Consider the following 13,777-nt stretch of genomic DNA (forward strand, 5'->3'; position numbering starts at 1 on the left):
GAGGAACACACACTTCCACTGATCCACAGGCGGCAAAATGGACCAAACCATTGGGACACAATCTGGGGAATGATAGAATTTTTTTTTAAGTGACTAATGAGTCAATTTGTTTGTCATCAAGTGCAATCCCAGTGTTTAAATGTTGTGAAGTTAGAATTCGAACATGAAAAACACAGAAGTTGTTCCAGCTGCGAGACGCAGTTTGTCTTCATATCTCTGAGATGTCCCCTTTACGTCCAGTCGTCTTCTTCATGTTTTCTCCATTCAACTACCTGGTTGTCAAATGCGCCTCGAGTTATTTTTGAGGTATTGAAGTGGAATTTGAAATGCCTGCAGGGAGCCCAGAGAGGTGGAGATCAACGGCAGCTGTGTGGAGTGTCACCCGGAGTGTCTGCTGATGAGCGAGACCCCGACGTGCCACGGGCCGGTCAGTCCGCCTGGACACTCATCATCTGTGCAGAAGCGACACATGATGACTTCTTCTTCTTCTTTTCTTTTTTAAATGCCACATTCTGTCCTATTCTTCTAGCAGTTCCTCTTTCTTTTGACACTATTTTCAACAGCATGTTTTTGCTTTTCAACCATTCTAATGATTTGTAAATAGCGTTGCTACAGTAGTTCTTTTTAACGCCGTGCAATTTTTTATTTTTTTTTATTTATCCGATTGTAATAACCCGAGGCGGCCACATTGTTTTCCAACTTACAATGTTCTGATTAATGGAATTCCACAGTTCTGCTATTCCAAATGAATTATTTGACTCATGAAGGTCGTTCAAGTTTTGTAGAGATATTGCATAATGAGTTATTTATGCAGTTTCTTATAAATGCAGTAAACAAGCTGAAATGTGCTATAGTGACACCACATGGACTTAAAAACATGCACTGAACACACACAATTGATGAAGAATAAAGCAGCAGCACATAATACGTTTCAATATATACATATTTTCTAAAAACGACGTCGCACACTGTTGGGTTGTTTTTACATCTTGCCTTTTCCGTGGAAGTGATATTATTACAAATTAGACATTCTTATGAATTTTGACAGAAAGCAAAAGGAAAGCAGATTTAATTGTGGAGAGGAACAACCTCAGTCCCGGGGTTGTATGCAATATGCAGTGATGTCACCACCCAGTGGTCAAACAAGGATTAAACACAGGATCGATGACAACACAATACTTTAAACATTTTCCTGTTTAAACATTTGTTACTGATTAATGTGAGCAAAGAAATACATTATAAAACAGTTAGTGTATATGAAACAAAATATGTTGGAAAAGTATAAAACAAACAGATTAAATAAATGCATCAAACTTCAAAAAGCCTCTAGATGGGATACATTTGTTTATCTATTTCTGTATGAGGTCATAAAATCTTGTTGCCGCAATCGATCCACTAGGTCTTTTGTAATTCATGTTATTTACAAAAATAATCTCATCTAAATGTTACATTAGCAAATGTAGAGATTTTACCCATGTCTCATCATCAACACCATTACTACAGCCTACAGCTCGTATTTATTCAATCTGTCCTCTGGTTGATTGATCGCAAAATTCCAGAACAATATATGCATCTGTTTGCATGTGGAAGTGGAGAATAAATGGGCCTTTACTGGAGGAAAATATGGGAATTTGACGATTGCATCTAAGCACATGTGCAGCTTAATTTTATTTTTTAAATATCTGAAACAGTTTGACAATTGCTTCTGGGTGAATTGAAACGGCTAAAGACGGACCTGCTGCTCCTTCTCCACCGACAGGATCCAGACCAGTGCTCCCAGTGTGTCCACTTCAAAGATGGCCCCCACTGCGTGGCACGCTGCCCACACGGCGTGCAAGGAGACGGAGACACGCTGATCTGGAAATACCCCGACAGGACGGGCCAGTGTCAGTCCTGCCACCAGAACTGCACCCAGGGGTGAGGCTGGAGGTTCCTTCCCGTGGAGAATCAGTCTCACCGTCTCATGTTGGGTCGTTCTCTGTAACAGTGCCTTGAATTAACTGCTGAACTTGGCTTGATATGAATTCAAGTGAATTGAATTGAATTTGAATTTGTCTGTGTCTGCAGGTGTTCAGGTCCTGGCCTCTCTGGATGCTCGGGGTAAAACTACATCCTCACACACACTCGCGCTTCAAAGTTAACGGCAACAGTCACATAAGCAGCATGCGTCAAAACACAATTTTTGTTTGCATCTAAACAACAGCTGGAACAGATTTCAACTCTACTGTGATCAAAAACGAATGAAAGTTCATTAGAAATGTAATCGATTTTGTTGAATTTTTCCCAAAAAATGTCCTTAATTTTCCTTCGATGCTAAATTGAAACTTTTGAATAAGCTCATTTCAATGTATGACTTTGATCACTTCTGATGACAAATATTAGTGCAGTTGAATATATGCCATTGAGATGGCAGGTTGGTGTGAAATGTGTGACTTGTGATCAGCTCCAGTGTCCTAAGTTGGATAAGTTGGTATTAAAAATGGACGGACGGATAAATAGAATCGACTGAGGAAATACTCAAATGGAACTTGATGGAAACTTTCTTCACGGCACACTCGATCTGAAACTCCTCATCGTGTGTCCTCACAGTGCTGCGGCACACTCCACGCTGGCGGTCGGCGTGGTCGGGGGGCTCCTGGCCGCTGTCATCCTGTCGTTGGTCGTCTTTGTGTTGCTACGGCGACGACGAATCAAGAGGAAGAGGACCCTGCGCCGCCTCCTACAGGAGAGAGAGGTCACTGTTGTTATTGTCATTGGAGTCGTGGTTTGTGTCTTCCTTGAACTTGATCTGAACGTATAAACGTGTGTGTTGCAGCTGGTGGAGCCGCTGACGCCGAGCGGTCAGGCTCCCAATCAGGCGCTGCTGAGGATCCTGAAGGAGATGGAGTTTAAGAAGGTCAGGGTGCTCGGCTCTGGGGCCTTTGGGACCGTCTACAAGGTAGGACAGACTGTGGTAGAGCGGGAAAAAGGAATGCAAGAGTTACTTTTTTCAAGTAACATTGTCACAATGGCTTTTTTTTTTTTTTAAATAAGTCACTCATAACTGTAATCAAGTTCTGTTCATGACTTTAAGTTCGAGGGATGTCACTGGGTGTGTGTTTTAAAGGGTCTGTGGATCCCTGAAGGGGAGAATGTGAAGATCCCAGTCGCCATCAAAGTTCTCAGAGAAGCCACGTCGCCCAAAGCCAACAAAGAAATCCTGGACGTAAGAAACTTTACGCTTTTCTCGAAAACCTGGAGAAAAGCCACTCACACTGGCAGGACATGCAAACTCCACACAGAAAGGGGATGCATCCTTTGCTGTTAAGAACATGTTTTCACCCCGACACCTCCTCTTTTATTCTCTTTAACCGGGACGCTTTACTCCCAGAGATCTTCATTATGTCTGACTAGAAGAAAGGAGTATTTCAGCCCTCCAAATGTGAGAAACATGATTAAGTCAAAGCATTTGAGGATGCTGAAAGCTTAAAATCGCTAATTAAAAAGAGCGTGTTATGCTGGGAAAAAAACCAAAAGTGACCTCACCACTGAAACGAACACACTGAAGACCCTTGGTGGATTAAATTCCACATATTGCAGCAGCATTAATTATCTAATTGTGTATATTTGACCTTACTTCCTACATTTATTGGTCGATTGTGCAGGAGGCGTACGTGATGGCGAGCGTGGACCACCCCCACGTGTGCCGGCTGCTGGGGATCTGCCTGACCTCCTCGGTGCAGCTGGTGACCCAGTTGATGCCGTACGGCTGCCTGCTGGACTACGTCCGGCAGCACCAGGACCACGTGGGAGCCCAGTGGCTGCTCAACTGGTGCGTGCAGATCGCCAAGGTGAGAAAATCTCCCTCCGTCTGTGCGCCCGAGGCAGCGGCCCCACCGCCTGCGTCTCAATTTAAGCCTGATGAGGCCATTAACCCAAACACAGTGCAACGCATTAATCTGCCCAGTCTGCTTTAAGTCTCATTTAGAGATCTGAGTGGTGGGAAAACCACAAACAAGGTCAGCGTTAAGCTGGTGGTGAGCACGTCAGAGCCGCTTATTTATTCTCAATGGTTTGACATCAAAACGCGAAAAGAGAAAAACAGGACTTATTAGTACCTCTGCCTCACTATTGGGGGCAGTGCTGAGCAACATTGTCTAAGGGAAGTCTATGTGTACACACTCAACGCCATTATGTTTTATTGGTTTCTATCAAAGAAAGTATCACAATTCAAACAATTATTGTTAAATTGACTTTGTGTTTTCATCTGTATAGTTAAATTCATTCTGGATAAATAACCACAAACATCACAGAAACAGAAAATATGACGATACGTGACAAAACTGGATTTTTGATTTAAAAAGAGAATACTACATTTAAAAATCTTTGTGGTCGATGTTTGAAAAAGTGAGGTGAAATGACTATGTGTCATTATGAAGGACCAAGGTGGAAAAACAACGACAACTTTAAGACACATTGGTTTAAAACATTTCACATCATGTTTTTATTAAAGGGGTTATATCATATACCTTTTCAACACTTTTATGGAGTCTCATTGGTCCAAAACCATTGTACAAGTTTTACAGCTCCAAATCCAGCTTTTCTTTGAATTTCATCCATTAGAACATTGGATCCTTGGAGCTGCATTCAGAATCTGCTGTGTCCATGTGAGCTGGACTGGCTCCGCCCACACATGCCCATCTATGGGAAGAGGAGGAAGTACTTCCTCTCGTGGTGCCATGTGCCAGAGCTGCCTAATTGTGGGAGGGTCAAAGGGAGGACCTTCCGTGATTGGGATTGGCTAAACCCCCGATGACACTATATAGAGTTTGATTTCTGATTCGCTTGTCGGAGCAACAAACATTTTAAAGATTAAAACAAGCCAGGGAGCGACTTAATGGAGATAAATGAAACTGCAAGAGATAAAACAGAAGAGCAGAGCGACAGCATGATTGTGTGGCTCGTGTCAGTAGATGTCACGTCATTTTTTGTGCACTGGGGGGCAGCAGTGAGTCACTGGCCTTCAGAGTTTAGCAGGTTGTTGTTTGTTGTTGCTAAAAGCCTCAAATGTTTTTTCCTTCTTCTTTCAATCAGAGTGAGAAGCTGCCATATTTAATATTCTTTCTGAAATTCAGGAAGAGTGGAAACAGTTACTCACTGCACCATCTTGTGGTTCAAAGTGGTATTATCAGGGAGAGTCAAGAAACGAACACAACGTACGTGTGTGTGTGTGTGTGTGTGTGTGTGTGTGTGTGTGTGTGTGTGTGTGTGTGTGTGTGTGTGTGTGTGCAGGGGATGAACTACCTGGAAGAGCGTCACCTGGTGCATCGAGATTTGGCGGCGAGAAACGTTCTCTTAAAAAACCCTAACCACGTAAAAATCACAGACTTTGGCTTGGCCAAGCTGCTGACGGCCGACGAGAAGGAATACCACGCCGACGGAGGAAAGGTGAGCGTCTGTTTTGGTGACTTTTATGATGCCATCTATTAAATCAAACAAACACAAACGTGTCAGAAACGTTACATTTTCTCTCCAGGAAATGCTTGAAATCTTTCCCTGATGTTACTTTGGGTCTTTCAACACGGAGTTTCAGTCCCTTTCTGCTCTGCACAGGTTCCCATCAAGTGGATGGCTCTGGAGTCCATCCTGCAGTGGACCTACACTCATCAGAGCGACGTCTGGAGCTACGGTAACGGAGGTTTTCTGAATCTCACTGCTCCCACAGTGTCTCTCCTGATATCTGATAACAGCTGTGAACACTTAAGTCTTTGAGTTTCTTGACGCCCAACTGAAAACTAGAGCCTCGTCGTGTAACATTGTAGCCTCTTGATATTTTCCCCTGTCGACAAGACAGCAACATGAAACACTTGAGGCCGGAGAGTCGCTGCCTCACACCGTTCAATCAGACGCCGCCTACAACTTAAAATAGCGGTGTCCTGACGGTCCACAGGTGTGACGGTGTGGGAGCTGATGACATTCGGCTCCAAGCCGTACGACGGCATCCCGGCCAGCGAGATCGCCCTGGTGCTGGAGAGAGGAGAGCGGCTGCCTCAGCCTCCCATCTGCACCATCGACGTCTACATGATCATGGTCAAATGTAAGGGGCAAGCACCTGCAGGTGGCGACAGAGGGTCTCCAGAAGGATTCGGCCTCCTACAAGTTTGTGGCGTATGATTCCTCATGAATGCCGCTGATTCTGTCACCCTCTCCGCTGCAGGCTGGATGATCGACCCCTCCAGTCGTCCTCAGTTCAGAGAGCTAATTGGGGAATTCTCTCGAATGGCCAGCGACCCGTCCAGATACCTGGTTATACAGGTATACCCGTCAGTTATCCCAGTCTTGGACTGTGATGAAGTGCAACAGATTCCAGGACTGGATATATGAGGGGGGGGGAAACCGAAAAACCGAAACAGATTTAAGTTTTAGTGTAACAATTAGTGTTGTCAGTTGATTAAAAAAAACAACAAACTAATTAATTGCACAATTTTCTGTAATTAATTGCGATTAATCGCATTGTTTTTCTACTGAAGACTGAAGCTTGTAATGGATACTTATTCAGGGAAAACCACAGAATGAATGTTTCAAAGGGTTTTGAAACGGTTGGCTCCTCCACTGGGAGTAAATCGAGTCTGGGTACAGGACAGCACCTCTCTTCAGTCTTTTGAAACCACGTCTGTTTCTCGATGGTGTCAACGTAGTAATCACTCTGCTTCCCCTCTTCCCTGTTGGATTGGGCCCTTTGTGTCTTTTTCATTTTACATTTATTTTGCTTTCTAAATCCAAGAGTACTGCTATGATTTCGTTGCAATCCCAGTAACACGTGTGTCATGACAATTAAAAACCTCTTGCGTCCGTTGTGTCGTGTCAGGGAGACCTGCCCAGTCCGTCAGACAGCCGGTTTTACTCCCGCCTGCTGAGCACCGAGGACACAGACGGCATGGTCGACGCTGAAGAATATCTGCTGGCTTACAAAGGCCTGAATAACAATGATGACCGGCCCTGCGGTCCCACGGTATTAAAAACTCACCTGTCACAGTCTCCCGATGTGTTTAATAACTTTTGAAGGCAAACGTTTGCCGTTAAGAAGCTCATTTCCCAGTGACACCTTTGTTGTGATTGGTTGACATGACTTTACTGTAAGTCCTCTCGATATTCTCTCTACTTATGAGGGAGTTAGGTGGGAAAGTAACGAGGAATAGTGTGCACAAATGCAGTTCGCGTTTATCAGCATTTGGTCTTTTTCGTCAGAACGGTCATCCGGTCCGACAGAACAGCACCACCATGCGATACATCAGCGACCCGACTCAAGGCGCGGCGGATAAAGAAGACATCGAAGGCCACGGTATCCATCACCACTACCTCCATATTTTCAATGACGAGTCAAATAACAAGCTTTATTATTTAAGTCACGGAGCGGGATCGTGATTGACAAACCAACAAAAAAATAGACCTGTGACAAACGCCTTGCTTATCATTTCACTTAAATGCTTTTCAACCTTTTATCCTTTATTTTTAGCTGATAAGTCAAGAGAATGCAACTAAAAATAACAAAACCTTTCATTAACTGTGATGTTTTTTTAAATAAAATGCCTGAAACTTTTTTCATTTTACACAATTTGACCTTTTCAATGATCTTCTCATTTGTTCCGCTTCCAGAGTACATGAACCAGAGTCTGAGTGAAACCAGTCGGAACAGCGGCCTCTCGGAGGTTTTGAATCCAAACTACGAGGACTTGAGTCAGGGCTGGGGCGCCACCTCGCACCCCTCCCGGCCTGAATACCTGAACAGCGGCCAGCACTTGCTCCCCCTGGTGGCGAGCGACTGCCTGGACAACCCCGACTACCAGGCGGACTTTCTGCCGCGGACGTCCATGGACACGACGGCAGCTTTGAACGGGAACGGCCTGTTCCTGCCCGCGGCGGAGAACCTGGAGTACCTGGGACTGAGCGCGGCACTGCATGCTCCCGTCCGCTAGGGGGCAGCAAAATCCAGGCTGCAAACCGGATTGAACTGATTTTCTCGCCGTCTGGATTTATTTCAAACTGTTCGGGGACAAAATCAAACCCACAACCGAGAGAGACTCCATGTTAATGGTACGATGAACTTGTGGGATGGGGGTCAGTCCCAAATGTCTGAAAACAACTTCACTGAAGTTCCCTTTTTTTTTTTTTTTTAATGTCACCATGTTTGTTACTTCCACTGACGCCGTACGAGCACGGGGAAAGAAAATCGAACTTAACACCAGACACACTGACCTGACTGGTCTTTTCAGCGCTTCGAATACCTGAAAGATTTTGTTTCAAGTAAAGAGCATTTCTGTTACTATTTAATTTAACTCCTGTTTACCAGAGGAGTTATCCAGTTATTTTGAACCAACACAAACACGTCTGACTGTAGCATCAGCATGAGCTCTCGCCTCAATGGCTGCCAGGCATTAGCATTACCGCCGTCACAAAACATACCAAAATATCAAGCTTGGTCTTCCCAGACGCCTAATTCTAATTATTTGTTTCATTTATTGTATATAAAAAAAATTAAAGCGAACTCTATTGTGCTCACTGACTCGACTCTTAGCATTAGCATTAGCATTAGCCAGGCGGTTGTTTCCAACCAGAGCTATTTCACTGTTTCACTCAACTCGTGTTTAGTGGAGGAGCAGCGCCTGTTTATCAATGAAACCAACTCAAACATGTCCGACTGTACATAAGATCGTCACAAGCCTCTGTCCACAGCATTAGCAGTGTCGCCAACACAAAAGCAACCTTCCTCCCTGTACGGAGTGTCGAGTTTTAACAAAATGTTCTAGCAGTGTTTCTTTACCACTGGATGTACTGAAGAATTGAACGATCTCAATGAAAAGTGGTGAACTGAAGGAGCGGTGAGTCTCGTGAGGCGCAGAGACAGTTCAGGTCGGAGTTTACGAGCCGGCGGTCACCTGATGCTTCACCGTTGGACGTCTGGAGCTCCTGTTGGCTCACCTGCTGAACTTTGGAGTTCACCTGCCGACCTTTTTCCCAAATGTAGCAGCTTCTGTGTTTTGTTTTTTTCAGGAGGTGTAAATAGTTGTTAAATGTCTGACTATACTTGACAAGAATGAGCCAAACCTTGTTTATTTTCACCGTCAATGTCACTTTTAACTCTTCATGCTTGTTTGTCACTGACGTTTTGGAGCTGAGGGACTGTCTTCAGTTTCTTCTTATTGTGTGTAAAAAAAATAACAAAGGTTGTCCAACTTTGAAACGCTTCATGTTCTTTCTGTTGTAAGGTGTTACGTATAAGGCGTGTATCTGACACACTATATATAAGCCACGTCGCTGATGGATTCAACACTTCTCCTCTTCTCCTCGTGACTTATTTTTGAATTTAAACCCTTCGTCCGTAATGAAAACACACCAATTTTACAATGTGGTTACTGCAAGAAGTTTTAATACAGTTTTGATACGAAGAAAAACACTTCTCTTGATCAAACATTGATACAATAACAACCAGAACAAACAGCAAAAAGGCGAGGATATGCATTGCTCATGAAATGACCACAAAACATGGTTCAAATACACAAAGAAATAATTGAACGGTAATTGATGTTTATCCTCCACAGATCAGTACTAGTTCATCTCTACAACACTGGATGACGCCGAGATCCACACAAGCAACAGATTTCACTCCAGAACAAATGAAAAAAAAAAAAAAAACATTTATGGTTGTTTTATCATCTTCATCTTTGCCTTGTGGCTCAAGACGCTTGAGTTTCAATCACGTTGTTGACATAGTCGGCTTCTTGTGAGTCCTGTGTGCAAATGAAACAACACAGAGAGCCTTCAGCAGTGACACACATACTGGACAGTCTTCCCCCATCTGAAGGGGCCTTTACTTCAACTATCAGAAAAATGGAGTCAAATTAATCTCCAATGCAGTCATTGTCCATGTCCCTTCATGCTGAATATAAGACTTGGATCAGGTCCTGTCTCACTTCTACCACAGTTCTCCAAAATATTAGAAAGGGAAAAAAAGAAAAAAGCTGTCTGCATAAATTCATAGACAAACACAACTTAGTCACAGAAAACCAGTCTGGATTCAGGACAAACCAATTAACATCACAAGTTCTGATTCAATCGAGGAAATCACAAAAGATTTAGAGGTAAAATAGCACATCCTTGGAATTTTCTTTGGCCTGAAGAAAACTGTCGACTCCATAAATCACAACATTATTCTATAAAACTGGAACCGTATGGCATCAGGGTAAAGTGTTGGATTGGATGAGGAGTTATTGAACAAGCAGAAAACACTTTGTGACGAGAAGTGATTGTTGCTCTGGTAGTTTGGACATAACTTATGGCGTCCCCCAGGGGTCAGTGTTGGGTAATTCTTTCTTCATATTAACAGATTATTAAATAATTGTGTGTGATTCGTCTTTTTCAAATTGGGGCATTCCTTTTCTACATTTGAGTTTTACAACATTATAACATTGAGCACAACTTGTTTACCTTCACTGGTTTGTGGCGAAATCTCCATCTGAACCAGCTGGAAGAAAACCAAAACAAAACATGTTGAACTGTAACTTTTAATAATGACCAATGTGAAAGTTTGTCTCACCACTCGAAGATGATGATTGAACTGCAGAGAGCGACGACTCCCACAATCTTCAGAGTGACGAGGACTCCGAGTCCAAACCTCTGGTCGTCTGCAGAGAGAGAAGTCATCTCACAGTTTTCTGTCTCTACAGGATTCAACAGTAACGTAATGTAAAAAACAATCTGATCACAAAGTGCTTCAGTTGATGATCCTGCAAGTTTAACTTGGTAGTGAAGGTCACAGCTGATTTTCCACCGTTTAACTTGAATAATCATGTTCATAAATGACATTAATGTAAACATTTTATAAAATGGTAGCTTTCAGTTCTAAAAGAAGAAAATCAGAAGCAGGTGAACCTGGTGTGTTCATTCTCAATACTAAAGATTGAGTTTCTGGGTTTTTTTTAAGGTAAGACGACACTAGAAAACAGAGTGGATCACTTTTTAACCAGATTTCTGTTGATGGTCAAGAAAAAACAAAAAAATATCGACAAACTGGACTGAGTTAAAGAACTATCGAGAATGATGATGATGATGATGATGATGATGATGATGATGATGATGATGATGATGATGATGATGATGATTATAGTTCATTTACCTGCATTTTTCACATGAATCCAAAATGACTTCTGATGATTATTTTTAGCAACACAATACGAACTTGCTGTATCTGTTGTGTTAATAAGATAATTAAGCAGATAACATACATATACCTGGATTCTGTAATCCAGCAAGTGGCTTTCATTACCTGCAACAGTGATTCGAATCTGTTCTGAGGTCTGTTCTCCCAGAACATTTGCAGCCACACAGTAATAAACTCCTCCTTCGGTCACATTAAACCTGTAAAAGCCTCCTTCCGACACGTTGACGCCTCCATGGTCTGTGGTCTTGAACCAGGTGTAGCTGACAGCAGGTCTGGCTCTGCTGGAGCAGCTCAGGTTCACCCAGCTCCCTGCTGACACCAAACCTGATGGACTGACGGAGGCTGACGTGTCTTTAGGAGCATCTGAGGGAGAGAAACACGTCTCATGTTGACTTTATCCATCACAAACATGTGAAGTGTGATGTGCTGACAGGACCACTGACAAGAAACAGTGAGAGTTAACTCTGCCACGGCTCTTTTCACACGTTCTCCTCCACCAACAGGATACACAGCAGAGCAGCTGAGGTTGAATCCATCATGTCGGTCTGACAGAGTGACGTTCTGCTGGATCTTAGTGGTGAAGGTTCCCTCTGTGTTTTCCTCTGTTTGGCTGTGAGTGTCTGGTTGGAGGCTCCAGGTGAGTCCAGGAGGGGAGAGTGGACAGGGAGTGGGAGCTGAGCAGGTTATAGTGACAGACTCCTTCTCCTTCAGCTCAGCCAGGTGACCTGAGACGTCTAATGTGGGCCTCGGAGGAGAATCTGCACCAAACACACATTTTACACCAACAGAACCGATGAGACTCAGAGTTGACATCAAGTTAGTCGCTGTTCAAACCACCAAGCGACTACAAATCTCCACCACTTGCTGTAATTCAGAGTAATTTAAAAGAACTTTGTAACTTTGTAACCCGGCAACACTGTAATTACTCTAATAACTTATTTTCTTGTTAATTGTTCTTCAATTATACTCATTCTATTTGAACATGTTTATAAAAGTAACCAAATTTGATCATCTACTGTACATTAAACTTTTCTTCTTTGTTCATCCTTAGAGAGTTTTACCCAACATAGAATCTCTTTGTCTACAAGATTTTTTAACATATAAAATAGTCGAAACATTCTTACCTGTAACGGTGATCTCAAGAGGACGACAAGCAGCTGTTGATTTAAAAGGCAAGTTGATGATCCTGAAGTAGTATGTGTGTGTGTAATCAGTGGTTAAATTAAAAAACAAAGTGGTGCAGTTTTTCTCATACAGGTTTCCTGTAATATTTATCGGATACTTGTTATTCGCCTTATCACTTTCATAAAGCACATATTCAGGGTTAAACCTGAAAGGATGATCTCTGAGCCACATTGCAGAAGTTTGTCTTGTGCTGTCAAACAGTGGCGCGTCAGTAAAGATACATGGGATGATTAAACAAGATCCACTCAGTGCCTCCATCTTCTGTGGTGTAATAATTGTTAAAGCTGATGGGTATTCACAATCATCCAAAGCACCTGTAGAATGAAAACGTACTTCAGCCACAATGTGATGTTCACTTTTCACTGAGGTGCAACAAGCAGATGACGAGCTCCCGTTCACTTGCCCCCCTGTGAAAACAATTACTGACCAAAGCCACGTGCACTGAAGGAAACATCCACAAATAATGACAGGGTCAGCGTTACAGACACACGAGGCCTCATGTTGTGAACACGTTTCTAAACTGGAGCTGCTGGAGACTGGAGCTCACCAGAGAGAAAGAGGAGGCTCAGAAACATGGCCACGGTCTTCATGTTCACACACTGAGCCTGCAGGACGCTCCGCAACACCATCTGCAAACACACAACGTGTCATCTCCTCCTCACGGTCACTTCGGTCACACGTTTCATCGACGAGACAATAAGTGATCACGTCAGGACATCTGAACGCAACGATATATTATGCGATACAGAGCAGAGTGTTTAAAGTGTGAGACAGATCTCCACCCGGAGACACCAGGGAAATGTCCTGTATGATCTCTTGATCCTTCTTTTTTCAAGATTGTTGGAAGATCCATTAGTATAAATAAGTATAGGAGTGTATCTAAAGCACAACAGAAACATATCAAGATAAAATCTCTGTTTGTTTATGTTAGAAAAAATACTGAGCTGCACGACAAACCAGTGAAGGGAATACAGACTTGGTGTATCATGAGCAGTGTTTCCACAGTTACCTTGAAAAAGTAATCTGCTTACTGATTACTAATCAGCCCTTGTATCAAACATTTTAAATTCACATTATTCATTAATAAATCATTGGGTCAAGCAAGTTCTCATTTAAAAAGAAAACAAAAACACGTTAAGTGATTAACTATCATGTGAAATCGAGTCTTACCGGACAGGCTGGCAGCAGTCTTGTGTTTTTGGGTCCACAATTAAAAGGCTTCACACTTCCAACTCAGAACTTCTCTTTTCTCGTGCGTTGTTTCGTCTCTTTTTCTTTTTTTGAAACCAAGTAGATTTCAGACGCAATATGACACAGCCTATCATTTTATCAGCAGATTCTTTTTGAATTTATCACGAAACCAGAAGCGCATATATTTTTATCATTAGTGTTTTC

The 13,777-nt window shown here is 42.8% G+C and overlaps 2 protein-coding genes across 2 annotated transcripts in view; one reads left to right on the top strand and one right to left on the bottom strand.

Moving 5' to 3' along the window:
• The window catches only part of LOC308143726 (melanoma receptor tyrosine-protein kinase-like), a 39,859-nt gene extending 30,649 nt beyond the window's left edge, over positions 1-9,210 (top strand). The window contains exons 14-27 of the mRNA XM_080514625.1: positions 337-427; positions 1,760-1,917; positions 2,068-2,100; positions 2,590-2,734; positions 2,816-2,938; positions 3,107-3,205; positions 3,645-3,830; positions 5,272-5,427; positions 5,593-5,668; positions 5,930-6,076; positions 6,197-6,294; positions 6,848-6,991; positions 7,228-7,321; positions 7,636-9,210. Coding sequence (XP_080370751.1) covers positions 337-427; positions 1,760-1,917; positions 2,068-2,100; positions 2,590-2,734; positions 2,816-2,938; positions 3,107-3,205; positions 3,645-3,830; positions 5,272-5,427; positions 5,593-5,668; positions 5,930-6,076; positions 6,197-6,294; positions 6,848-6,991; positions 7,228-7,321; positions 7,636-7,955 — 1,870 coding nt within the window. The 3' untranslated portion in view covers positions 7,956-9,210. The remainder of the gene's footprint in view (positions 1-336; positions 428-1,759; positions 1,918-2,067; positions 2,101-2,589; positions 2,735-2,815; positions 2,939-3,106; positions 3,206-3,644; positions 3,831-5,271; positions 5,428-5,592; positions 5,669-5,929; positions 6,077-6,196; positions 6,295-6,847; positions 6,992-7,227; positions 7,322-7,635) is intronic.
• Positions 9,211-10,569: 1,359 nt separating this feature from the next.
• Positions 10,570-13,011, bottom strand: LOC308144192 (vascular cell adhesion protein 1-like; the record flags this gene model as incomplete). Its single annotated transcript, XM_080515248.1, has 4 exons — positions 10,570-10,661; positions 11,303-11,560; positions 11,641-11,955; positions 12,930-13,011. The coding sequence occupies 4 exons, from the start codon at positions 13,009-13,011 to the stop codon at positions 10,570-10,572; spliced, it is 747 nt and encodes a 248-aa protein (XP_080371374.1).
• Positions 13,012-13,777: the final 766 nt, after the last annotated feature.

This window comes from Blennius ocellaris (genome assembly GCF_963422515.1).
Source record: "Blennius ocellaris genome assembly, chromosome: 19".
Taxonomy (NCBI): Eukaryota; Metazoa; Chordata; class Actinopteri; order Blenniiformes; family Blenniidae; genus Blennius; species Blennius ocellaris.